Below are 26,490 nucleotides of genomic sequence, written 5' to 3'. Positions count from 1 at the left end.
GCTCAGCGCGGCTCCGTTGATTGGCTGCCCTGCGTCTGCTCCCCAGCTGTGCCTAGGACCGCCAGGCGGGCCGCGCTCGCAGGGCCGATCTGGCCGGGTCACAGTCAGCTGACCGGGTCACGGCGCTGGCTGCCGCCCGGCTGGGGCCTGCACCGGCCGCCTCCCCGGCAGCTGCGGCTGTGGAGGTGGCCGCCGGTCAACACTCCAACGGCGTGGGCGACAGCAGGTGCGAACCGGCGGATACTACTGGCCCGCTCCCGGGCCAGGTCAGGACCCGGCTCCTGGGTCAGGTCAGGACCCGGCTCTCGGGTCAGATCAGGACCCGGCCCTCGGGTCAGGTCAGGACCCGGTTCCCGAGTCAGGTCAGGACCTGGCTCCCGAGTCAGGTCAGGACCCGGCTCCCGGGTCAGGTCAGGACCCGGCTCCCAGGTCAGGTCAGGGCCCGGCTCCCGAGTCAGGTCAGGACCCGGCTCCCGGGTCAGGTCAGGACCCGGCTCCCGGGTCATGACCGGGAGCCGAGGGCAACCGATAGGGCGGCCGGCCGCCGCGCACCCCGCTACCGCCCGTGCTGACGACGGTCGCGGGGTGCGCGGCGTGAGCGCTGCAATCGATCTTTGCCACGGGACAGGACCCAACTGACGTTTGCGAATTTGGTCTCGTGGGACCACAAACGCAGACTTGAAATGACGAGTTGTTACATGATGAGGGAATCAAAACGCCTCCCAACTGAAGACAAACGGTGTGATGTGACGGTGGACTCTTTCCAGGCGGGGACGGCTATCGTCACCGTAGTCGCCTTTGGCCCGGCACCTCCCGGGGCGGCGCCTGGGCCAAAGCCGGCCTCGCGAGCCAGGCCTGGCCCCGTCACGGCGTGTCCGCGGTCTCCGTCACCAGTCGGCGTGGTCGTCACGGAGGTCGTCGACTCCCGGAAGCTCACGTCTGGATTCGGGGACGTCATGGTACGACAGGGTGATACTCCCGGGCGCGCAGTGGGCGGTGTGCGCGTACAGTGCTGTGCTGGAAGTAACATATTCTGCTTATGATTGTCTGTCCGCATCATAATAACGTTATTGAACTCAGCTTCAGTCTTGTCGAATTTCAAACATGGCTATTGCCGTAATTTCATCTGGCATTGTCAGTTGTTCAAAGAAGCTGAAACCTTAGGTTAGAAATGTGCAGCTCACTTATGAGCGGCCAACACACATCCGCGTAATAGGAGGCGCGCTGACTGCTCGCTGATGAAATACGGTGTTTACCAAGCATCCAACATGTGGTGCAGGGATAGTGCGCGTCACGTTCATCGCAATTACGGCTGGCCCGGCTGAGGCACCCGTGGTTATTTCAGGGACCGCAGGTGCACACCCGCGCCCTATCGGCCCCGTCTGGCGTTGGAGACGGATTCAGCCGCACCACCGATACCCGCTGGGGACGGCTACGTGCTGGCCCGACGTGACACCTACGGAAGCCGAGCCCACGGCGGCGCCGACCACCGATCCCAGGAAAACTCGACCCGCGCCCTCTGAGCCGGTGCCGACCACCACCGCCAGCGTTCCGCCGGGGACCACAACCACCGCCACCGCTGCCACGACTACCACCACAACCACTGCCGCTGCCACCACCGCTGCCAGCTCCACCGTCGGTCCCGCGCCCGGGCCGACGGGCCACGACAGTCCGGACGACCCGTACGGTCCGGGTGGTCCGCACGGTCCGCATGGTCCGGACGGACCGGGTGGTCGAGACGACCCGTACGGCCCGGATGGTCCGGGTGGTCCGGACGGACCGGGTGCGCCGGACGGCCCAGGTGATCTGGACGGTCCGACGACCGGCGGCAGTGCCGCACCGTCCACACTGCCGCCGCCGCTGGCCGTCACCTCGCCGGAGTGCCCCCCCGGCCTCGTCTATGACCAGGAGCGCGGTGCGTGCGTGGAGGGCTGTCCGGTCGGGGCCTCGTACAGCGATGACGCATGCGTCTGTGACAACCCGCTGTTTGTGGTGGACTTCGCCAGCTGGGAGTGCGCGGAGCCGCGGTTCACGATCCAGTGAGCAGCGCAGCGCGTGTTGCTGGCCGCTTTGTTCGTACCGTGGCTCGTGTGAAATACGTCCGGCAGCGCGCTTATGGGACAGAGAACGTTGCGGAAACATCAAATGACCGGGGTTCCGATTTATCAACGCTCGGCAAGCAACGTTCTCAAACATTATCACCGTACCTATATAAGTCATATCCATTCCTCAGCGTCGTAGTGATGGCTCATCCATGAGAATAATAAGAAAAAAAAACACGAAGAACTTCAATCCAATGGGACGCGTTGCGCTGGGCTCGGCCGTTCAGATATCAGGCAAATGTATCTACTCGCGCAACAAGACGATATTGTTATATCACCAGACACGTGACAGGTGTGAACTCAGACTCAGTATTTGATGGGGCTGGCCCGCCAGTTCGTTCGATGCAGCGATCAGACGATGAAGCATTCAAAGCGTGCAAAAGCGCATCCCAACAGCCCTGGCTGGCAGAAGCGTCGGACAGCCTCAGGTTCGGCCGGCGCTTATACAGCAGTTCAGGCCTGCATTTCGCGACAGATATTTTACAGTTTGGAAGTTTGCTGTTAGCGTTGATCAGGCTTGCTGTGGCGGCTTTGCCAGGATGTGGAATGCAGCGGACAGGGAACTGAAGCGGGAGGGCACATGCCTGCCCACCAGTCAGCAAATTGTACGCTGGGGCCAGTACATTAGACCTAGGCAGGCACGCTGGTCGGTAGGACGACCACCGGGCGGGGCAGGTCAAATGGCATGTCAGAGGTCAGAGACGCACCGCCGCGGGTCACCGGGTCGGAGAGCTTCCTCCCCACCAGTCAGAGGTCAGAGAGAGACGCACCGCCGCGGGTCACCGGGTCGGAGCGCTGCCTCCCCGCCAGTCAGAGGTCAAAGAGAGACGCACCGCCGCGGGTCACCGGGTCGGAGCGCTGCCTCCCCGCCAGTCAGAGGTTAGAGAGAAACGCACCGCCGTGGGTCACCGGGTCGGAGCGCTGCCTCCCCGCCAGTCAGGTCAGAGAGAGACGCACCACCGTGGGTCACCGGGTCGGAGCGCTGCCTCCCCGCCAGTCAGAGGTCAGAGAGAGACGCACCGCCGTGGGTCACCGGGTCGGAGCGCTGCCTCCCCGCCAGTCACGACATGCGTCCCTGGCATCCCGTGAGGCGCGATGTGATAACGTGCGCCGGACAATGGTTGTTTGCGAGTGAGCATGTTGCTCCCTGTGATCTGTCCATTGTTGGCACGCACGCCGCCGGGACTATGCCACGGACAGCATGTCTTTTATAGTTCTAGCGTGCTGTGTGACAGCTACATGGACGGAGATAGATATATTTCACTCGGCCCATTTAGGCGTGACACGGCAGCAATTACCGTTGAAGGAAACGTGACCGCACGACCGAATCTGATATGCACTTCACTTGAGATCAACTGAGCTGAAACGGCTAGCGAGCACCGAACGGCCAACAGAACAGGAAAGCAATGCTTCAAACGATCGCGAAGGACACCCTCGCACAACAAACGCATAGACCGCCTACGTGGCATTTGACTTAAAACGATAGGAACAGCTACTGGAGCAGATCATAACAAACACAACAGGGACCGGCAGGAAATCGTCAAAAATGTACGTCGCCTTACAACAAGCGCTGCACATGACTAGGGTGACGGGCCTGTGTACATCAGACGCACACGTGTAGACTAGACTGACTAGAATGTGACCGACTGGAATGCAACGTGAGAGGCGACCGAACGGGCTGGCTCCACTGGGAGGACGGTCTGGTGCCAGCCCACGCCAGCCCCACCGGGAGGACGGTCTGGCCCCGGTCCAGACCTGACCCCACTGGGAGGACGGTCTGGTGCCGACCCAGACCTGACCTAAGGTAGGACAATCTGGTCCTGGCCCAGACCTGACCCCACTGGGAGGACGGTCTGGTGCCGACCCATACCTGACCTAAGGTAGGACAATCTGGTCCTGGCCCAGACCTGACTCCACTGGGAGGACGGTCTGGTCCCGGCCCAGACCTGACCCCACTGGGAGGACGGTCTGGTGCCGACCCATACCTGACCTAAGGTAGGACAATCTGGTCCTGGCCCAGACCTGACTCCACTGGGAGGACGGTCTGGTCCCGGCCCAGACCTGACCCCACTGGGAGGACGGTCTGGTCCTGGCCCAGACCTGACCCCACTGGGAGGACGGTCTGATCCCGGCCCAGACCTGACCCCGCTGGGAGGACGGTCTGGTTCGGACACGACACGACACCCCCAGAGGCCGATCAGAGCGGCGGTCGAGCACCGCACGGCCCCTGGCCAGGGCGCTGTCTCCGACGACCCTCCGTTGACGCCCCCCCCCCCCCCCCCCCCAGCCGGGACGGGCCGTCCGGTTGCGGTGCCCGCTGGGCTGTACCGTGAGTGACTGAGCCAAATGGACGGATTCGTTTCCTGCCGTGCCGCTCCGCCTCCGCGGCCATGGCACCGCCCGAGGCCGCGGAGACGCCGGCCGGATCACAGAACTGTGCGAGGCGCCAGGCCGGCCGCTCCAGACCGGACCAGGCCGCCGCCGCTCTACACCCGCGGCCATGGCACCGCCCGAGGCCGCGGAGACTCCGGCCGGATCACAGAGCTGTGCGAGGCGCCAGGCCGGCCGCTCCAGACCGGACCAGGAGGCCGCCGCCGCTCTACACCCGCAGCTGCGACCGCGCCTTGTCCAGGATGTCCTTCTTGATCTTGGGGTAGTCCGGGAACTTCTCCATCACCTGGTGACACACGTCTATGGCGTCTACATACCGCTTCGCCTTCAGGTAGTTGAAGGCCAGCTTGAATCCTGAAACGCGGACAAGAAAGACCATTGCGTGGATTACGTCAATAGTACAATAAAAGCAGACGACCATTTGCATGGCACTTCTTAGCCCACTTTTATGGATTGATAACCGACCTGAACATGAAACAAACCGAACTGGTCACCTGTGTTACTTAAACAAAGTCTAACATCGGTATGCAAGGGAGCGCATGAAACGCCATAAAACCCGCGTGCATCAGTGAGTTGGCCAGGTCGTGGCAGCGCAGGTCTGGCAACTACTGCGGCGGCACGCTCAGCGCACCAGCGTCAACGGTAGTCTGGTCCAGGTCCAGTCAGACCGGCCAGACCACCGCGGGCCCTGCGTCAGCCCAGCCCGTCCGCCTGACGCGGCGGTGGGCAGAGCAGACACTCGGCGCACCGTGCCAGTCCTCCCCCTCCAACAGTCACTGGGCCACACACGCCAGACCGGGCAGGTGACGGCCGCCGCTACCGCCGCCGCCCCACATCTCACCGATGGTCGGATTGCTGTGGCGGCTGAAGCGCCACGACATCTCGTAGTTCTCGGCCGCGTCCTTGTAAGAGCTTTCCTTCTCGTGGATGAAGCCAGCGTACTCGTGCGCCTTGCCACACGACCGGTTGTTCTGCAGGATGCGCTGCGATCGGACGCGCGCGTCATGACTCGGACTCTGGGCTAGACATGGGATCACCACCGGACTAACCAGGAGTCATGACTCGGACTGTGGACCCGCCGTGACGCCACCACCAGAGGGTGCCCAGAGCGTGATCGGGTTTGCGGTATAGGTGCGACTGCGCGTCCGAGCCGGAGCGGCTGCCGCCGGCGATCTCGGACAGACCAGCAGCAGACCAGAAGCGCTCTGGCCTGCCAGACCACAGCTGGCTCACGTCGGAGCGCGGCCCGGCACCGGCCCCAGTCAGGGTCCACGGGTGACGCCACGGGCATCCTGACTCCGATTCATCCCTGAGTCCATGAGTCCAACAGTCGTGACCTGTGTCCATACGGTCAGACTGCACCAGGTGGACAGCGTTCCAAAATTCATCCAGTAGGGTGTGCAGGATGTAAATATAAATTCATGTTACCATAATTCTGACTCTTCGGCGGTCCTCGCACGCAATTCGTTGGCGCTACCCCGTTGCCCTTTGACCCCGACACGGACATCTTACCTACTCAGCCCATTTGTCCAGCCTGAGGCGCATAAATACTGATTTGACGGCCGCCCGGTTCGGTGCTGATTGGGCGATTTTGAGCAAGGGGAGGGCCACAGCCAGTGAGCCCAAGGCCGGGGTGTTATAGCATGAAAAAATATCGACATCCCTGCCACCCAAGTGGCCGAATATTGGACCACTGCAGGTGGGCAGCTCTGTGGGGCATAGGTAGGCCACAGTCTTCCCGTCCCAGCCGGTGAGGCTCGGTCAGAGATGCCCGAGTGGGCGGTCATCTGTCACATGTGCCTTATCCTCCCCCCCCCCCCGTTCATCTGTGACGTGATGTGAATGTGAGCAGTCGCCTGTGACGTCCCCTCACCTGGATCACGTCCTGGGCCAGATCGTATTTGCCCGACTGGATGTAGATGTCAGCGAGCAGCAGCCAGCAGCGCTCCAGGTACTCGGCGTCCTCAAAGTTCCACGGGTTTTTGGCCACCCGCTTCAGCTGGTTACGAGCCCGCGGCGTCTGGCAACGGCCGACAAACAATGCTCAGTACTTGAAAACTCATGAGTAAAATCGTCCGACATTGTCAGACCTTTAAATTGTCAAGGTCAAAGTTGCTTAAATTACTGCCTCTCGCTAAACCCATAGTGCTCCGCAACGAACGCAAACAATTTAATACGGCGGGCTAAACCTGCCGCACGTCGGTTTCGACATTCACCATATCGAGCTACTGACACAGAGCCGGCGCGTACATCTGAGCAAAATACATAAGCGTCTCGGATTCGCCTGGACGGGAGACGCACTCCAGGAAGCGGAGCATGACCTCGGGCCTTTCCGGGCGCAGGCACGAGCGGCTGACGGACCTGTTTTAGGAGCATGTAGGCGGTGGCCATGCCGCAGATGGCGCCCACGTGGTCCTTGTACATTTCGGAGCTGGCGATGTTGGTGAACTCCTGCAGCGCCCGTTCGATGTTGCCCTTGTTTCTTGGAAGCCATCAGCAGGAAGTTGGTGAGGCAGCTGATGGGAGATGGTCTGGTCGCCGGGCTTGGGCTTCAGCTCCTGCGGAGCCACCGGCCGGTATACAGGTCAGTAGGCGGCTGACGCGCCGCCGGTCTTGCGCCGGCCTGCCGGACCGCGGCCGAACCGCGGTCGGACCGGCGCTCGGTGTCAGGCCGTGCCGCGCCGCGCACCGCCGGCGGTACACCCCAGCGGGCCAGGCTGTGTGGTCAGTACACCGGTGACATGGTCGGAGTACAGGCATGTATTAGCGGGTCAACACGGGAGCAGGGCTGGCGGCGGAGCTGGCGCCAAACCACAGCACTGTGTGGGGCTGCTGCCGGACCATGGCATTGTGCGGGGCTGGCGGCGGGGCTGGCGCCCAACCACGGCACTGTGCGGGGCTGCTGCCGGACCATGGCATTGTGCGGGGCTGGCGGCGGGGCTAGCGCCGAACCACGGCACTGTGCGGGGCTGCTGCCGGACCATGGCATTGTGCGGGGCTGGCGGCGGAGCTGGCGCCGAACCACGGCACTGTGCGGGGCTGCTGCCGGACCATGGCATTGTGCGGGGCTGGCGGCGGAGCTGGCGCCGAACCACGGCACTGTGTGGGGCTGCTGCCGGACCATGGCATTGTGCGGGGCTGGCGGCGGAGCTGGCGCCGAACCACGGCACTGTGCGGGGCTGCTGCCGACCATGGCATTGTGCGGGGCTGGCGGCGGAGCTGGCCCCCAACCACAGCACTGTGCGGGGCTGCTGCCGGACCATGGCATTGTGCGGGGCTGGCGGCGGAGCTGGCCCCCAACCACGGCACTGTGCGGGGCTGCTGCCGGACCATGGCATTGTGCGGGGCTGGCGGCGGAGCTGGCGCCCAACCACGGCACTGTGTGGGGCTGCTGCCGGACCATGGCATTGTGCGGGGCTGGCGGCGGAGCTGGCCCCCAACCACGGCACTGTGCGGGGCTGCTGCCGGACCATGGCATTGTGCGGGGCTGGCGGCGGAGCTGGCCCCCAACCACGGCACTGTGCGGGGCTGCTGCCGGATCACGCAAGCGCCCCCACCTGCAGAAGTTTCTCGGCCGTGCGCAGCGCCATCTCCTGGGAGCTCTTGACGTCCGAGTCGGCCAGGTCCTCCATGGCCTCGAACGTCTCGCCGCCGATTGTCATGTTGTCCGGGTTCAGGCAAATCTGCCGACCAGAGACGCTATGATGTATCACATACGCTCGGCACCGGCCTGAGCGCGGAGCAGCCGCTGACGTCGTCGGCTCCCCGGGCAGCACCAGACTATATGCCAGGTGATGGCACCAGAGGGATGAGGGCACGGCTGATGCTAACTAGGAGGCCGGCTATAACGTAGTGACGCATTCAGGTTCTCGACTTCTTAAAGTAAAGTTGTTTTTTTGGGGTGGGGGGCACGAAGGTGACATCATTTCACCAACTGGAGGCAGACCCTTCCCAAATTTATGAGCCACGCTAAAAACTACTTGCAATGCAGACCAGTTGGCGACAGGCCACCGTCCCTCCTACGCTTTGTAAAGAAGAGTTTGGGTTTAAATTGTCGTTCCTCATGGAGTATATGGAAACCTTCTTAACTGGAATTTATCTATGGCCATTAGGCATGTTTTCTAGCATAACACGCCGAGAATCGCGACACCTGGACTCAGCGCCATTGTTAACTCTTTTTGAAACTCGACATGACATCAATGGTACCAAAACGTTCACCGTCGTTTTCCTACGAGTAAGTTTTTAGATGACTATGTAAACGATAATTCCTTACATGTTTACACGTGCATACAAACAAGACTGTCAACTGCGCATTGCCTTAAGCACGCCCTCCCCTCCTACCCGCCCCCCCCCCCCCAAGAAATTAGGCAATGGTATGACACAAAGCTTGAAGCGCTTTGCACATGTAGCGTACGCATCAGGTGACAAATTCCAGCACAGAAAATGCAGTGAAATAAACGCGTTTAAAAATAGTACGCAACAAGTTGCTAAAAAGTAATGAATGCTAAGCACGTCCTTGTCCGCCAGAAACACTTGCTGGATGAAATACACTCCGAAACCCGCGGAGCCTTTAGCCAGCGAGCCTCCCCCTGCCGAGGCTGGCGGTGTCTTCCTGCCCTCTCCCCTCAGGGAAGTGGGCCTCGACTGAGCGCGGGCCGGCCCGGCGGCGGCGGGGGGGGGGGGGGGGGGGGCGCAGGGCAGAGCAGGGCGGCCGCCAGCCGACGCTCGCTCACGTTGATCATGTGGTAAACGGCGCGCTGTCCCCACTCGGTGTCGCGCCGCGCCTGGTTGAAGTGCTTCAGAGCGCCGTTCGGGTTGCTCGAGTACCTGAACGTGTCACCGGCAGTCGTCAGACAGCGTACACGGCGAGGGGTCGGCGAGGCACACACACGGCGGCGGACAACGGGGTGCGTAGTCTGGATTACATGGCTGCAGCAGAGGCCGTCTTCAGGGCCCGGTTTCGGCCCCGGCCCTAGCCCCAGCCTCGGCCCCAGCCTCGGCCCCGGCCCCGGCCCCGGCCCCGGCCCCGGCCCCAGCCCCAGCCTCGGCCCCAGCCTCGGCCCCGGCCCCGGCCCCGGCCCCGGCCCCAGCCCCAGCCCCGGCCCCGGCCCCGGCCCCGGCCCCCGGCCCCGGCCCCGGCCCGGCCCCAGCCCCAGCCCCAGCCCCAGCCCCAGCCCCAGCCCCAGCCCCAGCCCCAGCCCCAGCCCCAGCCCCGGCCTCGGCCCGGCCCCGGTTCTGGCCCCAGCACAGACAATGACCGGGACCGGGACCCCGACCCGGACCCGCGCGCCGGAGCGCCGCCGCTCACCACTCGTAGAGCGCCTTGCAGAATGCCAGGCCAGCCTCGTTGGGTCCGCGCTGGCTGGCCTTCTCGGCCTTCTCCAGGTAGTCGGGCACCTTCTCAAGGTGGCCGGTGCGGCGCATCACCTCGATCAGACGCGCCAGCGCCGCAAAGTAGTCCGGCCGGCGCGCTGCGAAGTCGCGGACGGCGGTGCGTCACGGGCAGCACGGGGACACCAACATCGCGGCGGTGGAGGACTGGCACGACACAGCAGCACGGGACCTTTGTGCTAAATTCGTCACATTCCTCAAATTCTGTGACAATTATCAGTCAGAGATGTCATGGACCACGTTCTTCCATGGCCGCTGGCTGCAGCTACATGAACCAATGGCAGCAAACAAGTCCAAAGTCCCGCGGCGCACAGTCCTGGGAGCACTCACTGAGCAGCTCCTGGAAGTGAAACATGGCCGTCTCGTAGTCGTTGCGGCGGAAGCTGAGGTCGGCCATCATGACGGTGGCCAGATCATTCTCCTTGTCCTGGCGCAGCAGCGTCATGCACGTGTACTGGCACTGGTCCAGGTCGCCCGTCTGGGGGTCGCAGCAGAGGTCAGTCACCAGCAGCAGGACGCGCCGACGAGCCGTTAGTCCGGCCAGCGACTCGGGTGCCCATTGCGTCGGGTGACAGCGTTATAATATCGAACTGCCAGCACGGCTCCGCGCCTAACTCGAGAGAGGGAAGCCTGTACAGCCGTGAGTGTGTCACGGATCACCCGTCCTAACGTAGAGCCGCGTTTTGGCGGGAGTGGGCCACGACCAGGCCGCACCCTGTGACGCCTCCGCAGGACCGCAGGCACGAGAGAGCGGAGACCAGGCCCGCACGCCGCGCACAACTGGCCTGCATGTAGAGCCGGGCCAGCGCCAGCAGCGCGCCGGCGTCGTCGGGCTGGTGCTGCAGCGCCTCCCGGTAGTACTTGATGGCCTGCTCGTAGTTGCGCTGGCTCTGGTACCGTTCCGACATGGTGCAGCAGATCCTGGCGGCGGGCGGGCGCCGGTCAGCGGCGGATCGTGGCACGCCTCGGACCGGCAGACACCGCTCCCCGTCCCGGGAGAGACGGTACCGCGGCCGTACAGCCGTCAGCATGGCGACGGGGTCCCCGCAGAGGCATCACCTCAACAGGCTAGGTGTCAACAGTACTAATGTCCTGGACCACGGTGAGCACGTCACTTCACAGCGCCCATGCTTCAGGCGGAAACAGAGCTCGCTATCGTGGAGGATGTCCTCCTAGCCCTGCAGCTCAGGTACAGGCTGACATTGAATGCTCGGTGGCTCTGGCGCGGTGTTCGGCGACGGAGTGTGTCTGTTCAAGCCGCGGCTCAACCGTAGTCGCACAATGTCAGAGGACACATTGTGGCTCTGGCCCCGTGTTCGGCCAGCGTGCCTGCTCAAGCCGTGGCTTATCCGTGGCCGTACAATGTCAGAGGACGTACTCGGTGGCCCTGGCCCGGTGTTCGGCCACGGAGTGTGCCTGCTGAAGCCGCGGTTCAACCGTCACCGCACAATGTCAGAGGATGTACTCGGTGGCCCTGGCTCGGTGTTCGGCCACGGAGTGTGCCTGTTGAAGCCGCGGTTCAACCGTCACCGCACAATGTCAGAGGATGTACTCGGTGGCCCTGGCTCGGTGTTCGGCCACGACGTGTGCCTGCTCAAGCCGTGGCTCAACGGTGACCGTATAATGTCAGAAGACGTACTCGGTGGCTCTGGCCCGGTGTTCGGCCACGGAGTCTGGCTGCTCCATCTGGACGCGCTTCAGCACGCGCACCTGCAGCTCGTTGGCCGCCTGCAGCGTCGCGATGGACTTGTCGATGTCGCCCACACTGTCGTGGATCTGAAGCAGCGCACGTACTAGTCAGTGGGTGCACAGTACAGTGCAGCAGTACATGCTGGCTCAGTGGGTGCAGAGCACGGTAGCCACAAGTGAGCCAATTTCATCATATACCATCCTTACCTCAACACCTTCCAATGCGGATCAATCCCTTTACGCCATCTATCAATCAAACGGGCTAAGAACCAAGAATATAGTTTGTGTGGGACAAGGGGCCACCATTTCACGCAGTCCCACCTTGGCCAGCAGTTTGAGCAGCTGCGCCTGCATGATCATGCTAGCCAGGCTGCTGCCGTCCTCGCCCTTGATCTTCTCCAGAGCCTGCTGCACCGTCTTCTCGGCCTTGTCATACTGGCGCATCCTCATCTGCAGCTCCGCCATGTCAAACCTGACCACACACGCGGACTTTCATTCCCCCGGCCGCTCGCCACCGGGCGTCCGACGCAACTCACGGAGCTCGGGGGGGGGGGGGGGGGGACACGCCGCCGGTGCATACAGCTGCACCAACGGTCACGTATGGCGACTGGGGTGGTCCCAGTGGCGAAGCGTGCGCGCGTCGCCTTGGTCATGGGATAAACTGATGTCACACGTCTGATCACAGACTGACTAGGCTGCACCGATGTCACAAGTCTGATCACAGACTGATTGGGCTATGCCGATGTCACAAGTCTGATCACAGACTGACTAGGCTGTACCGATGTCACAAGTCTGATCACAGACTGACTGGGCTATGCCGATGTCACAAGTCTGATCACACTGACTAGGCTATGGGGGACCGAACACGGCTATGTGGTCTACATAGCCTGCAGCGAGCACAAGGCAAACGGTACTCGCAGGGTTGAAGACGCGCCCACATTGGGGGACAAAACAAAGACCAACGCTGGAAAATGGCAGGTGCTCTGCACCGGGGCCCGCGATTCGTGCATGTGCCGGGGAACAGAGGTGCGCTAACACTAGGGGGACGAGGAATGTACTCGAGGAAAGCTCACGAGCGCTACAGGAGACGTTTGCCCACACTGGAGGATGATCGAGACGGAGCCGCACCTCAGATTGTCATCCTCTCCGACTTTGATGGCCTCCTTGTAGTAGTTGATGGCCTTGCCGTAGTGGTGCGTCTTGACGAGGGCGCGTCCCATCTTGAGCGCCAGGTCGTGGTCGCGGGGGTTCCGCTTCAGCGCCGACTCGTACACCTCGATGGCCTTGTCCGGCTCAAGGATGGTCATGTAGGCGTCGCCCAGCATCAGGTAAGAGGCCGGCGTCGGTATCTGGTCCACAATCTCCCTGAGGTCGGCGGTCGGCGCCGTCAGACCGGCCGGCCGCACAAACCGCCAAGACGAGCACAGGTACGGTACGGTGCACCGAGCAGCTGGACAAACCACCGACGGCAGACCGAGCAGCCGCGCCCGGTTACACAAACTATCGACGACATACCGAGCAGCCACGCCCGGCCGGACAAACCCCCGACGCTAAACCGCAGCCACGCGCCAGTCGGCAGGAACACGGCCACGACCGCACGACCACAACTGGCCTTGCCTTTCATTCCCGGACCCGCCGACAGATAAGCGACCGGCAGTGGTGTACCGCTGCAGCTGCGTGGGGCGCCACCGACCGCGAGCTCAGTTCGCAGCCCATCCCAAACCGGCCCGGGTCCGACCGCAAACTCAGTTCGGACCCCATCCCACCCCGGCCCGGGACCGACCGCGAGCCCAGCTCGGACCCCATTCCACCCCGGCCCGGGACCGACCGCGAGCCCAGTTCGGACCCCATCCCACCCCAGCTCGGGACCGACCGTGAGCTCAGCTCGGACCCCATTCCACCCCGGCCCGGGACCGACCGCGAGCTCAGTTCGCACCCCATCCCACCCCGGCCCGGGACCGACCGCGAGCCCAGTTCGGATCCCATCCCACCCCGGCCCGGGACCGACCGCGAGCCCAGTTCGGACCCCATCCCACCCCGGCCCGGGACCGACCGCGAGCTCAGTTCGGACTCCATCCCACCCCAGCCTGGGACCGACCACGAGCCCAGTTCGGACCCCATCCCACCCCAGCCTGGGACCGACCGCGAGCCCAGTTCGGATCCCATCCCACCCCGGCCCGGGACCGACCGCGAGCCCAGTTCGGACCCCATCCCACCCCGGCCCGGGACCGACCGCGAGCTCAGTTCGGACTCCATCCCACCCCAGCCTGGGACCGACCACGAGCCCAGTTCGGACCCCATCCCACCCCAGCCTGGGACCGACCGCGAGCTCAGTTCGGACCCCATCCCACCCCGGCCCGGGACCGACCGCGAGCCCAGTTCGGACCCCATCCCACCCCGGCCCGGGGCCGACCGCGAACTCAGTTCGGACCCCATCTCGCCCCGGCCCGGGGCCGACCGCGAGCTCAGTTCGGACCCCATCTCACCCCGGCCCGGGACCGACCGCGAGCCCAGTTCGGAGCCCATCCCACCCCGGCCTGGCTGAGCGCAACGTCACTTACTTGAACATGGCGGCGTACATACGCCGGTCCTTCAGGTAATCGAAGTAGATTTCGGCCATTTTCTGACGCGACTGCAGGTAGTAGGGCTGGTCGGGCGTGATGTCGCGCAGACTGCCCAGCGCGCCGCTCACCTCGTTCCGCGCCAGCAGCAGGTCGGCGTTGGCCACCAGGATGCGCACCTCCTCGCCCGTGCCCTGCGGCGGCCGGCAGCGGAGGCGATTACCAGTCCTGTCGCCTGTAGCCCCGTGGGCAGGCGGCGAAGGACGGGCTACTGACATCGGCTCGCCTGCCCACAGGCAGACCGAATCCAAGCGCCTGGATTGTTAGCCCTTTAGCCCGTACCGTGCGACAACAGACAGTAGCTGAGTTACCACTGTTGTTATCGGTAACCTGACCGTCAGCATAGAAGACAGTTAGCTGTGCCCCACCCGGTACATTGAGCCAGACAGGACAGCGACCGGAGTCAAAATTCACCCTATGGTATCGCTCTTAAGATGTTTGTCCCTGGCCCATGCCTGGCGATGGGTTTCTGGAAAACAAAAACCAATACATTCCGATGGGTGCAATTGTAGGGAATGCGTTAAGTTTGAACAAGCATCGCTATGGGGACATTGTAAGTATGTCATCCACACCACCCAAATGGGGCTGACAGTTTGGGCTCTAGGGCGCGTCGACTAAGATGGTTATATGGCGCCCATGATACCACCCAGCCCGAGTTCGCCTTTCCAAGATAGTCGCTTGATACTGGCGACATTATCGCAGTATTTCGTACTTCGGCTTGCAAAAAACAACATATCAAATGTCACATGCGATGAATGAAAAGCCAACAGGACGATGACGCAATGCGTTGTATAACGATCGCACTGCAAGAGACAAACGGCGTATACATCTCTTCTTTAGGTCACTTCATTTGTTGCGTAAGAGCTAGGCTGATGCTGCAACTATATGGCCACCGGTGGAGTTTGTAACCTGGGTTGCGTGTCTGCGTGCGTGCGTGCGTGCGTGCGTGCGTGGGTGCGTGCGTGCGCGTGTGTGCGTGCGTGGGTGCGTGGGTGCGTGCGTGCGTGGGTGGGTTTGCGTGCGTGCGTGGGTGTGCGTGCGTGTGTACGTGCGTGCGTGCGTGCGTGCGTGTGTGCGTGCGTGCGTGCGGTTGTAGTTGCATAAAGCCTGAAACATGGTTGTGCCATGTGGGCTACAGATACGGCCCTGACGGGCCCGGGCGATGCTGGCCGCTTGCAAGCCGACCAGCCAAAGCTTCAACAGAGGCCAGCGGGCGGGAGAGGAGCCGCGCAGCTCCGGCCTGCCGACACGCACCTTGAACATGAGCGTCGCCTCCTCCATCACTTGTTTGGCATCGGCGTCCTGCTGGGCCATCCTGTACGCGTCGGCCAGCTCCAGGTAAATGGACACCTGGTCGTTGGCGTTCACCTCGATCTTGCTCTTGGGGGTGGTGCCTGCGGCGGGACCGGCCAATCAGACGGCCCAGCGTGGGCACCGGTCGCCGGCTTCGACACCCCAGCACCGGGACCGTCCCCCGACCAGGCCGGGGCCGCTGCTGGTGCGCTGCTGTGCGGTCAAGCGCCCCCCCCCCCCCCCCGTTACATCACAACGCACCAGCCGTGACTCGGCACCCCAGCACCGGGACCGCGCCCCGACCAGACCGGGGCCGCTGCTGGTGCGCTGCTGTGTGGCCAAGCGCCCCCCCCCCCCCCCCCCAGTTACATCACAACGCACCAGCCGTGACTCGGCACCCCAGCACTGGGACCTTCCCCCGACCAGACCGAGGCCGCCGCCGGCGCGCTGCTGTGCCGTCAAGCGGTCTCCCACTTACATCACGACGCACCAGTCGTGACTCGGCACCCCAGCACTGGAACCGCGCCCCGACCAGACCGGGGCCGCCGCTGGTACGCTGTTGTGTGGCCAAGCGGCCCTCGAGCTACACCACACCACACCAGCCGTGCCTAGGCGCCACGGCCCGCTGCCGCTCCCCAGGTCGGCCGCAAGCGATTGCAGCAGGACACAATGCGAGCTGCCTCGGTCGTAACCAGCCGGGGTGGGAGAGCCGTGTCGGTTGGCAGCGCCCCTGTGCGAGGCAGCCGTACCTTTGACCAGTTTGGAGGTGAGGCCGGCCAGCTGGACGGCCGTGTGCAGCGTCTGGATGGCCTCCTGCACCTGGTTCTCCCGCTTCTGGATCCGCGCCTTGATCAGGTGGAACAGCGGATGATCCTTGATCTGTCCACACACCGATAGGGTCAGAAGATACAGCCCATCCGCTTCGCGTGATCGTTACTTTCACGTGAGTGACTTTAAATCCCACTTTAGTCAATGGTAGCCTTTTCTACATATATGGAGCAGAACGTGCAAACCACTGGCACAGATCCGAAACTGACCAGGTGGCCGTTAGCTTCGCTGCATGCTAGCGCCATGGTAATGCGGTCTATCGCGGCAGCGTGGAGTTAAAATTAAAAACGAGATCGGGTGCCCAGTGTCGTTGGGTCGTCCACCATCCCATCAGGAGGGCTCGGTTGGCGCCGGGGCCTTTTACCCATGTCCGTCTCGGCGCCCAGCCCGGCAGCTAGCCGTCTCACCTCGAAATTGTAGCTGAGCCCCAGCTCCAGTGACTGCGAGGCCTGCTTGTAGAAGCCCTGGTGCAGCTGGATCTGGGCGTTCAGCAGGTGGGCGTCGGCGTACGATTGGTCTGAGGTACAGGCCAACACCGGTACAGCAGCAGCCCCGCGCACCGCGACAGAGCGACAGTCTCACGTGGCACAGGCCAACACAAGTACAGCAGCAGCCCCGCGCACCGCGACAGAGCGACAGTCTCATGTGGCACAGGCCAACACCGGTGCAGCAGCAGCCCCGCGCACCACGACAGAGCGACAGTCTCATGTGGCACAGGGCAACACCGGTACAGCAGCAGCCCCGCGCACCGCGACAGAGCGACAGTCTCACGTGGCACAGGCCAACACCAGTACAGCAGCAGCCCCGCGCACCGCGACAGAGCGACAGTCTCATGTGGCACAGGCCAACACCGGTGCAGCAGCAGCCCCGCGCACCACGACAGAGCGACAGTCTCATGTGGCACAGGGCAACACCGGTACAGCAGCAGCCCCGCGCACCGCGACAGAGCGACAGTCTCACGTGGCACAGGCCAACACCAGTACAGCAGCAGCCCCGCGCACCGCGACAGAGCGACAGTCTCATGTGGCACAGGCCAACACCGGTACAGCAGCAGCCCCGCGCACCGCGACAGAGCGACAGTCTCACGTGGCACAGGCCAACACCGGTGCAGCAGCAGCCCCGCGCACCGCGACAGAGCGACAGTCTCATGTGGCACAGGGCAACACCGGTACAGCAGCAGCCCCGCGCACCGCGACAGAGCGACAGTCTCACGTGGCACAGGCCAACACCGGTGCAGCAGCAGCCCCGCGCACCACGACAGAGCGACAGTCTCATGTGGCACAGGGCAACACCAGTACAGCAGCAACCCCGCGCACCGCGACAGAGCGACAGTCTCACGTGGCACAGGCCAACACCGGTGCAGCAGCAGCTCCGCGCACCACGACAGAGCGACAGTCTCATGTGGCACAGGGCAACACCGGTATAGAGCAGCCCGCAGAGTAACAGAGTAACACTGACACAGCTCATCTGCCGTGGCATGGGCTACACGAGTCCTGCGTTGTTATTGCATGTATTGCCTGTGCATGTTTCCAAGGCTTTCAAACAATTGCTTTACGGTCATACCGGTCAACGTTCAGGCGAAATGCATTCATTTAGTAGACATGAGATTCAGCATGGAGTTTCACCCAGCGCTTCAACAAGGATGAAGAAACCGACCGTTATCAGCTCACAGAAAGACGGAGTACTGGTCAGAACACCTGCAGCGACGCCGTGCAGTCTCTCACTTCCTCGCCTGCTAGACTGATCCTTGTGACTGGTCCCAATGGCTAATCCTTTATCGATGAGCAGCGAGCTAGCCAAAGGCAGGCCTCCGGAGATGTGATGCAGAGGCGGACCTGCGGAGATGTGATGCAGAGGCGGACCTGCGGGGATGTGATGCAGAGGCAGGCCTGAGGGGAGGTGATGCAGAGGCGGGCCTGCGGGGATGTGATGCAGAGACGGGCCTGCGGAGATGTGATGCAGAGGCAGGCCTGCGGAGATGTGATGCAGAGGCGGACCTGCAGGGGTGTGATGCAGAGGCGGGCCTGTGGGGAGGTGATGCAGAGGCGGGCCTGCGGGGATGTGATGCAGAGACGGGCCTGCGGAGATGTGATGCAGAGGCAGGCCTGCTGAGATGTGATGCAGAGGCGGACCTGCAGGGGTGTGATGCAGAGGCGGGCCTGCGGGGATGTGATACAGAGGCGGGCCTGCAGGGATGTGATGCAGGGGTGGGCGGGCGGGGAGGTGATGCAGAGGCCGGCCTGAGCCGATATAAAGCACGTACCGACATCGTCGATGCAGTGTTTGAGTGTGCTGGCAGCAGACTTGACATCGCCGCTCAGGTACTTGGCCTTGGCCATCAGATAGAGGGCCTCCAGCAGGCCTGGACAGGCCTTAGTCACCGGCTCCAGCACCGTCATGGCCCGCTTCAGCGCCGGCGGCACGGCCGAGCCCAGCGCCACCGGCTGCAACAGCGACACAGTGGCCCTCAGCTCACCAAACGCCACGCGCCGGACAGCAAGGCCGACCAGACCCACGGCGGATGGGTGGGATACATGCAGTGCCACGGTGTGCAGAGAGGCGCAGCATCGGAAGCCCGTGAAATAAGGGCATGGCTCATGCAACAATACATTAGCGTCATGGTTGTTGACATGCATGTTCCTTTAGCTTGATTGAAAAATAGCACACTGGACCAAAACTCCGTTTGGTCTTGGTAACTACACTCCTCCCTCACTAACACCCTAACATGTGAACCTCATCACCGGCCTCGGACCCCGACGAGCGTCGATGATCCAGATTTCCGTGGCGTCCGTCGCAACTCATCCATTCAACAATCCTCAGTCGTAACGACACGCCCCAGGTTTGACACGTGGCGGTTTGGGTTTGGTTTGGCACTTGCGCTCCTGGCGGTCTTTCCAACTGTGGCGCACGACTGTGTGTCAGGTTCCCATGTTGATCCTTCATGCAATCGGAGATCAAGAACGCAGTGGTCGTTGCTCTCTCGTGGGTCACCCTTGTCCGACTCGTTGACTGACGCTGGTCTCCTGTATCCGGCGTGGCCATGACCCTGACCTTCAGCTGACCCGGACGGAAATGGAGCACCGGAACCAGGCAAACCATGGCAACAGGGACAGTCCAAGACCCTGAACGACAAGACCCTGTACGACAAGAGCTCTAACACCAAGGAGACGACAGTGATAGGACGGACAGCGCGTGGCCGCTCGTAACTGGGCCGCCATGGAGACAGCGATGCGCCGGCTGGCAGCGCGTCTGAGCGGCACAGGACGTCGCAGGTGGCGGTGACATCAGGCCGGAAGGAGGCGGCCGGCTGCAGACGGCTGCAGACGGCCGGCGCCGGCCGTCGCCGCCGGCCGAGGTGTGCGGACGTGGTGCCGCCGTCACCACGATAGCGTGCCGGCGGCGGCGGCGGCGGCGATGGAGAGCGCGGCCGACAGTCAGCGCCGGCCGACCGTACCGGCGCCATGGCCGCCGCCTGCCGCCCGCTGGCGCTGCTGGCGCTCTGCTGCCTGGCCGCCGCCGCCGCCGCCGCACCAGGTGAGCCGATGCCACGCGCCGCGGGGCGGCCCGCCGCCACCGGTGACAGGGTGTCAGCCACCATACCCCACAGTCAGACCGATCACAATATGTCGACATCCAGCAGCGTACTCTAACTCTAAATATGAGGCTGGCAAGTGTTAGCGCTTCTATATACACTTCACACATCTACAAAATATGATCAGGTTTACTTCGACAGGGTTCCCTGCGACCAACATCCCACAAACCAATCACACTATCACCTTGCCGACCGTCCGATATCAGTTCCCCGCTGTGGCCGTCCCCCCGCCTCCTGGCCAGCTTGACCGCAGCCGAGTGCAGGCTGACCCTCCAGTACAGCGTGGCCACGCGTCCCCGTCTAATGCGCCGCTCCGCCCGCAGCCGAGCCGAACGCTGAGGAGGGCGCAGCGCTCTCGCAGCCAGCCGAGCTGGGGCCCGACCCAGCCCTGCTGCCGCCTGCGGGCGACCTCCTCGCCGAACAGCACCGCCAGCTGATGGCAGACACGGATGTGTTCGGCCTGTACGGCGACCCGCCGCCGGCCGGCGGGACCTTCCCTCTACCAGCGGCAGCGGTGTCCGTCGTCCACGGAGACACGGCCGGAATACTGGCACACGCGACCAAGGCCGCGGCGCAAGACGCGAGCGCCAGCATTCCCGGCCCTTACATGGCCGCTGCTGATGTGCTGGCTATCGGAGAGGTTAATGGCGTGGCCGAGGACGGAGTCGTGTCCCGGTTTTACCCAGGCTTCTCCGGGGGTTTGCCGAACGACGACGCCAAGGCAGACCTCGAGGGTGGAGAAGCACAGGAGCTGTACCAAACCGCACCAGCAATATCGACCACCCAGCACGATAAGACACTGGTCGAAGCTGTGGGTGCAAAGGAATCGTACCAAACTGTTTCCGGAGCCTCAAAGAGAGAGGGCGGGAAGGCGCCGGCCGGGCACGGCGGTGACCTGGGGTCCGTCGCGTACGGGCCAGGCATCGCTCCACCAGCCAGCGGCGCCGGATTCCCCGAGGACCCGTACACAGTCGTGTGCCTGCAGAAGGACGTCGCCGCCCACCTCATCAGCGGAGCAGCGGCGGCCAAGGACGCGGCCAGACGCTCAGACAGCGTGACAGCCGACCAAGCCGGCGGGGAAGCCGACGCCAAGACGTACGCCGTGCCGTTGTACGAGACTGTGCTGCCGGCCGCTGGTCGGGGGCCGCCGGCGGCCGGCCAGGCGGCACCCGCGGAGGCGCCCGAGGCGGTACCCGGGGCGGCACCCGGGTCGCCGCCGCTGCCGCCAGCGCCACAAGATGGAGCACCAGTAGTCTTGCCCGACCCCCCGCCGCCTGTGGACGAGGGGGCGGAGGACCAACCGCCAGCCGAGCCGCTCCTCTTTCCGGGCCTGTTCGGCGACGAGTCCCTGACCAGGTACCATTACGATGCGCTGGTGCAGCAGGCCCATGACCGGCTGCGCTGGCTGCTGTCCAACCCGGTCCCGGCTCCGTTCCTCGGCGGCGAGTCCGCGGCCCCGCACCCGGCGACGTTCGGCCCGTACGGCGGTCTGCGCTGGTATCCAACCGCCGCTGAAGACGACCAGACAGCGGGCATCTTTGGGCCGGCTGGGTTCGGACCGCCCCCGAACCTGCCGCCGCTGCCCACCGCGGGGTCAGCCGGCCAACCGTCCGTGCCGGCTGGGTTCGGACCGCCTCCGAACCTTCCACCGCTGCCCGCTGCAGGGGCGGACGGCCAACCCTCGGTGCCGGCCGGGTTTGGACCGCCTCCGAACCTTCCACCGCTGCCCGCCGCAGGGGCGGACGACCGACCATCGGTGCCGGCCAGGTTTGGACCACCCCCGAACCTTCCACCGCTGCCCGCCGCAGGGGCGGACGGCCGACTGTCGGTGCCGGCCATGTTTGGACCACCCCCGAACCTTCCACCGCTGCCCGCCGCAGGGGCGGACGGCCGACCGTCGGTGCCGGCCAGGTTTGGACCACCCCCGAACCTTCCACCGCTGTCCGCCGCAGGGGTGGACGGCCGACCGTCGGTGCCGGCCAGGTTTGGACCACCCCCGAACCTTCCACCGCTGCCCGCCGCAGGGGTGGACGACCGACCGTCGCTGCCGACCGGGTTCGGACCGCACCTGGACCAGCCAGTGTTCCCGGCAGCAGTGCCAGACGGCAGAGCTTTCGCGGCCGACAATGCTCCGGCTGGGTTTGAACCGTCCCCAAACCGGCCAGTGTTCCCGGCGGCAGGGCCAGGCGGTGTGCCTCTGGCGGCCGACGGCCGCCCGGTCGGGTTTGGGGCCGCCCATCGGTCGACCGCGGTTCACCGCCGAACGGCCGGTAGCCGGGTACGGGCCCCGGCGGTGGCCGTACGGCGGCCGGTCGCCGGCCACGACCGGGCGGGTCCCGTGGGTGGGGCGGCGCCGTCCGCCGCCCTCCTGGCCGTGGGCGAGGGTTGAGGGCAGCAGCCGCGGCCGGCCGGCGCCGGTGCCCAGCGGCGGGGTGTTCCCGCTGTACGCCGGCTGGCGGCCGGGCGTCCGCTGGCCGGCGCCTCCCCCCCCCGGCCATTTTCCGCTCTACTCGCACTGGTACCGGCCGACCGTGGTGGCGTTGCCGGGCGGCGCCATGCCGCTGCCGGATCGGACGCAGTGGCCGCGTCCAGCCGTCGCCGTGGCGACCAGCGAGCAGACGTCGGCGCCGGGCGAGCCGGACTCGCCGCCCCTGGACGCCGACTGGCCGTGGCCGGCCGTGGCCATGGCGAACGGAGGCGACTCGCTAGTGGTGACCGGCTTCGGCCGCAGCTCCGGCGCTATGGCGACCGCCGCCGGCCGTAACAACTGGCCACCCGTGGCTTCGGCTACGGCCGGCGGCTCCGCCGACCGGGGCTCCTTCTCGCGCGCCTCGTCTGGCGGCTTGAACCTCTTCTTCCAAGACGACAAGTTCTGGAGTGAGCGTGAGTACTTGTGCGCTGCGACGGCGGCGACGCATCACGCCTCGGCCAGGTCGGGTCTTACACACACCTCGGTGTCGTGAACGGCATCGGCAGAGGCCAGACGAGACGAGCGCGTAGCGCACCACTGAGATGAGGTGATGATGAGGCGATGATGAGGTGATGAGGTGATGAGGTGATGAGGCGATGAGATGATGAGTGACGATCAGATCGAACAGCGTTCCCACTGCTGGTGTTCTCCAGACTTGTCACTGTTGACCGCTGACCAGTCCGATGTCCCCAATAACAGGGTCCGTTTTCCAGCTGCGTTCTTGCGAATGCCGCCGGGCGCCGGCGGCGCCGCCGCCGAGCCACCGTCGGGGCGGACATCGCCGCCGCCACCGCCGCCGCAGCCGCTGCCGATGGTGCCGCCACCGTTGCCGACGTCCGAGCGCCCACCGGCCGGAGACGGAGGAGCGCCGAGCGAGGGCTCCGGCTCGGCTACGGAGGACCAGAGCACCACGGGCCCGTCGCCGGCGCAGGACGGCGCCTGAGGCGGCAGCCCGAGCCATCGGCGCCGAGCGGCGCTCTGGCGGTGCTCCCACACCGACCCCTGGTAACTGTCAGCGGGGCGTGGTCAGCGGACCGTCCGGCGCGCTCGCCATGTGGTGTTTGACGACTTGTCAAGTATTACAGCATATACCATGCCTTCGCTCTAATAAATCTCGGATGATGACTTTCCACAATTAGACAATCATGGCTGACTGCTTGTTAATTGTCTTGATTACCCACATGCGCTTGCGCGGTGCCAAATTCGGTTTGACGAGTGGGGCACTCATCTGAGCTTCGGCATTACACAACCTACTCCTTCGTCGCAGCTGAAGACAGACGGCTGGTTCTTCAACTGAGCTGGTGAGTCATGCCATCAACATGAAATATTTGCGTACGCACAAACGGTGCGTACTCATATGTTGAGCCAGCTAACAGCATCCTTGAAACACAAGCAGAGGTGTATTGGGGGCTAGTTCTAATCTCAGTTCCTGAACCCTTGGTTTTCCGAAACCTTAGGCGATCGATGCAGACCATTCGAATGCCTCCGTCGCTCAATGATACCAGCATCTTTGAAACAGGAAACATCGCATCATCTTGGAAGCGCACGTGCTCAGGAAGCGCTAAATCTGGTTGCTAAGTCTGGTTGATTATTACTCAGCAAAATATCATATCATAGTATAATTCAAGCAAATATGGTAAAGTGGCGGGCGCAATACAAACCAGAGCAAAAATATGTACTATGGGAGCTGTCTTACTTGGTGCCACTCAGGTAACAATAAGGCAGTGGCTGCAATTCCACCCTGGCCGAAGCACTAGCCTACATCCTATCTATCAGACGGGCGAGAGGGAACATTTGATCGACCTCATTGAGTGGACGATCACGAGACACGTGTCCTTTCTTCAAAACCTTAGTGTTCCGGCAAGGTCACACATTGACGAGGGGTGCGCAGGCCACCGGCTCCGAGGGCACGGCTGGAGTCCGGCCGTAACAGCGCCGCTCCACCGGCAGTGGCCGGAGAGCATTACCGGTCGATGGCGGTCACCCTCAGACCCTGCCCCCTCCGAGACGGGCGCCGCGCCACCTGACCTGGGTCGGCGCGTAGTGCAGACAGTCCTTGACCACCAGCACCAGGAAGTCGGGGTTCAGCGCGATCAGGTACGGCACACTCAGCGAAAGCGTGCGAAAGCTCCGGAAATGCGTCTCGATGGCGTCGTTCAGCAGGCCTGGGCGCAGGACACCGTCAAGTAGAGAACGACAGACCAGCGCATGTTGTACACTGACGCACACAGACAGGCTGGCAGGCGCGGGCAGCTCCGAGAGCGGAGTCACCACTGGTGCCCTGCAGCGCCACCGACCGCCTACAGAGCGGCACCCCCGCCGGTCGGCGAACCGCTGGCGCGTGACCGTCAGAGGCGTAACACACGGCGGCAGCACATACCAGCACCAGTACGGAACACCCCCCACGCACGCACGCACGCACAGCAGGTGGTGCAGCCCCCAGAGTGACCCCTCCCCTCCCCCCCCCGTCAGTTGTCGCCACCGACCGGCCAGCCACAACGGGAGCGACCCGAGCCCAGTACGCACCCGCACTCTTCCGGGCTGTGGTTCTGCTTGCGCGCCAGCAGCGCCGACAGGTAGGAAGGATGTCGGCCGAGTAGCCCAGCGTCTTCTGCGTCTCCTTGAGGAACTCGAGACTCTGCGCCGCCACCGTGTGGTCGCCGTCGATCAGCTGGCACGTGATGATACCTGACGCGCGCCGCCGGTCAGTAAGTACAGTCAGCGGGCGGGGACGGGAGAGGGGGGGGGGAGGGGGCAGAGAAGGCGGCACCACACCCGCGGCGCGTGGTGAGCTCCGTCCGGGCCACCGTCACCGCCGGGCAGCACACACGCCACGGGAGACGGCCGCCGGTGGCCGACAGTCCAGCACGAGGCCGACGCAGACGTACAGCCGTCCGGAGCTCAGCTGCTGAGCGGTCACCACGGGACTACCGGGGGACGTGCTCAACGATGACTGGTGGCCACGTGATCCGACCTCAAACCAATCGAAGAGACTGACCTTCAACAGCACCACCCACTAGATCACGGCATGAAACTGAATGCATTCAGTTTGATAAATGCACAAACCAGCACTATAAAAGGATGAAACTGCCATGCATTTGGAAAAGGCGTAATGCATGAAAAAGGAGTCTAAAACAACCCACAATAATTCGCATATGAGCCCCAGACAGATCCGCCGCTCAGTTGGGCGCCGCTCACCGCCCAGGGCCTCCATGGAGGACTCGTCCGCCTTGGTGGCCGCCTTGTAGAACTTCAGGGCCTCACGCGTCTTGTCCTTGAGCAGGTGCTGGTAGGCCACCTCCACCAGGAACTCGGCGCGTCGTGTCCAGCTGGGCGGCCTTCTCGGCCATCGAGAGTGTGAAGTCGAGCACGCCCGGGTTACGACCGCACTGTCGAGAAAAAGAGTGAGTAAACAAGACGTCAAGACAGCATTACATCGACCTTGGACGGGGCTGTGTGCCTCCTTCAAGGGCTCCCCCCCCCCCCCATCAGTTTGTTTCGAAGCCCGCGATATTTGACGAAAATCGCCACGAATGCGTTTAAAAAAACAGCAGGCCCATACTTGAGGAAATCTCATCTCACCCGGGTCCCCAACACGAGATTTCTGACGCCCCCTCATATTATCACAACAACCCACATTATATCATAAGGATCTAACCGGTAATCCAGACCTAAATTACAACACATTGATACCGAAAAGCGCATCAGAAGTCTGCACTCCACAAACAAAGCCCAGCACGGCCACAGACTGGCCGTCCAGTGGCGTGGCTACACCAGCTCGGCGCCGCCTGCGCCCCGTCGGTCCGACCGAGCGGCGGCCGTCGGTCCCCAGCGCACCGTCGCCGCGGCCCGGCACTGACCGTGCGCGAGAACAGCCGGGCGCACTCGATCAGGAAGGGCGGATTGTGCGGCTCGTGACGGTCTACGTTGCGCATGAACTCCTCGAGCCGCTTGGCCGCCTCGGTGTAGTCGCCGTCGCGCGTGAGCAGGCCGATCAGGCGGAGGAAGCGCAGCTCCTCGATCGGGTGATTAGCATGGGCCAGGATCCGTCGGCGGACGCCGCGAGACTGTCAGCCTCCCTGCCACTCCCTTCGCGTCACCTCAGTCGGGCCG

The 26,490-nt window shown here is 63.7% G+C and overlaps 2 protein-coding genes and 1 long non-coding RNA gene across 3 annotated transcripts in view; 2 read left to right on the top strand and 1 right to left on the bottom strand.

The window, feature by feature from the left end:
* The first annotated feature begins 137 nt into the window (after positions 1-137).
* Positions 138-1,593, top strand: LOC119112721 (uncharacterized). The gene is made up of 3 exons (XR_005095766.1): positions 138-226; positions 768-959; positions 1,346-1,593. It is a non-coding gene; the product is annotated as an uncharacterized LOC119112721 (long non-coding RNA).
* Positions 1,594-4,395: 2,802 nt separating this feature from the next.
* Positions 4,396-26,490, bottom strand: part of LOC119111386 (tetratricopeptide repeat protein 21B-like) — a 108,326-nt gene continuing 86,231 nt past the window's right edge. Inside the window, 23 exon segments of the mRNA XM_037235199.1 lie at positions 4,396-4,847; positions 5,335-5,476; positions 6,367-6,513; positions 6,855-6,974; positions 6,976-7,009; positions 8,037-8,176; positions 9,227-9,320; positions 9,802-9,964; positions 10,215-10,362; positions 10,670-10,805; positions 11,524-11,660; positions 11,895-12,045; positions 12,702-12,938; positions 14,135-14,328; positions 15,449-15,588; positions 16,237-16,366; positions 16,723-16,832; positions 18,579-18,759; positions 24,406-24,542; positions 24,952-25,065; positions 25,576-25,694; positions 25,696-25,766; positions 26,238-26,390. Coding sequence (XP_037091094.1) covers positions 4,702-4,847; positions 5,335-5,476; positions 6,367-6,513; positions 6,855-6,974; positions 6,976-7,009; positions 8,037-8,176; positions 9,227-9,320; positions 9,802-9,964; positions 10,215-10,362; positions 10,670-10,805; positions 11,524-11,660; positions 11,895-12,045; positions 12,702-12,938; positions 14,135-14,328; positions 15,449-15,588; positions 16,237-16,366; positions 16,723-16,832; positions 18,579-18,759; positions 24,406-24,542; positions 24,952-25,065; positions 25,576-25,694; positions 25,696-25,766; positions 26,238-26,390 — 3,144 coding nt within the window. The 3' untranslated portion in view covers positions 4,396-4,701.
* On the top strand, positions 22,142-23,521 carry LOC119112196 (wiskott-Aldrich syndrome protein homolog). Its single transcript, XM_037236280.1, has 2 exons — positions 22,142-22,790; positions 23,091-23,521. Exons 1-2 carry the CDS (start codon positions 22,463-22,465, stop codon positions 23,318-23,320), a joined length of 558 nt encoding a protein of 185 aa, XP_037092175.1. The 5' UTR covers positions 22,142-22,462; the 3' UTR covers positions 23,321-23,521.

This window comes from Pollicipes pollicipes, unplaced genomic scaffold (genome assembly GCF_011947565.3).
Source record: "Pollicipes pollicipes isolate AB1234 unplaced genomic scaffold, Ppol_2.1 Scaffold_7261;HRSCAF=8764_pilon_pilon_pilon, whole genome shotgun sequence".
Classification (NCBI taxonomy): domain Eukaryota; kingdom Metazoa; phylum Arthropoda; class Thecostraca; order Pollicipedomorpha; family Pollicipedidae; genus Pollicipes; species Pollicipes pollicipes.
This window is presented reverse-complemented; position numbering and strand designations above follow the sequence as displayed.

Excerpts from the sequence above, each read along its gene's own strand:
- LOC119112196 (XM_037236280.1), top strand. The coding sequence starts at position 22,463 with ATGCCGCTGCCGGATCGGACGCAGTGGCCGCGTCCAGCCGTCGCCGTG. Across the intron at positions 22,791-23,090 it reads CGACAAGTTCTGGAGTGAGC|CTGCGTTCTTGCGAATGCCG; the intron begins GTGAGTACTTGT and ends TCCGTTTTCCAG.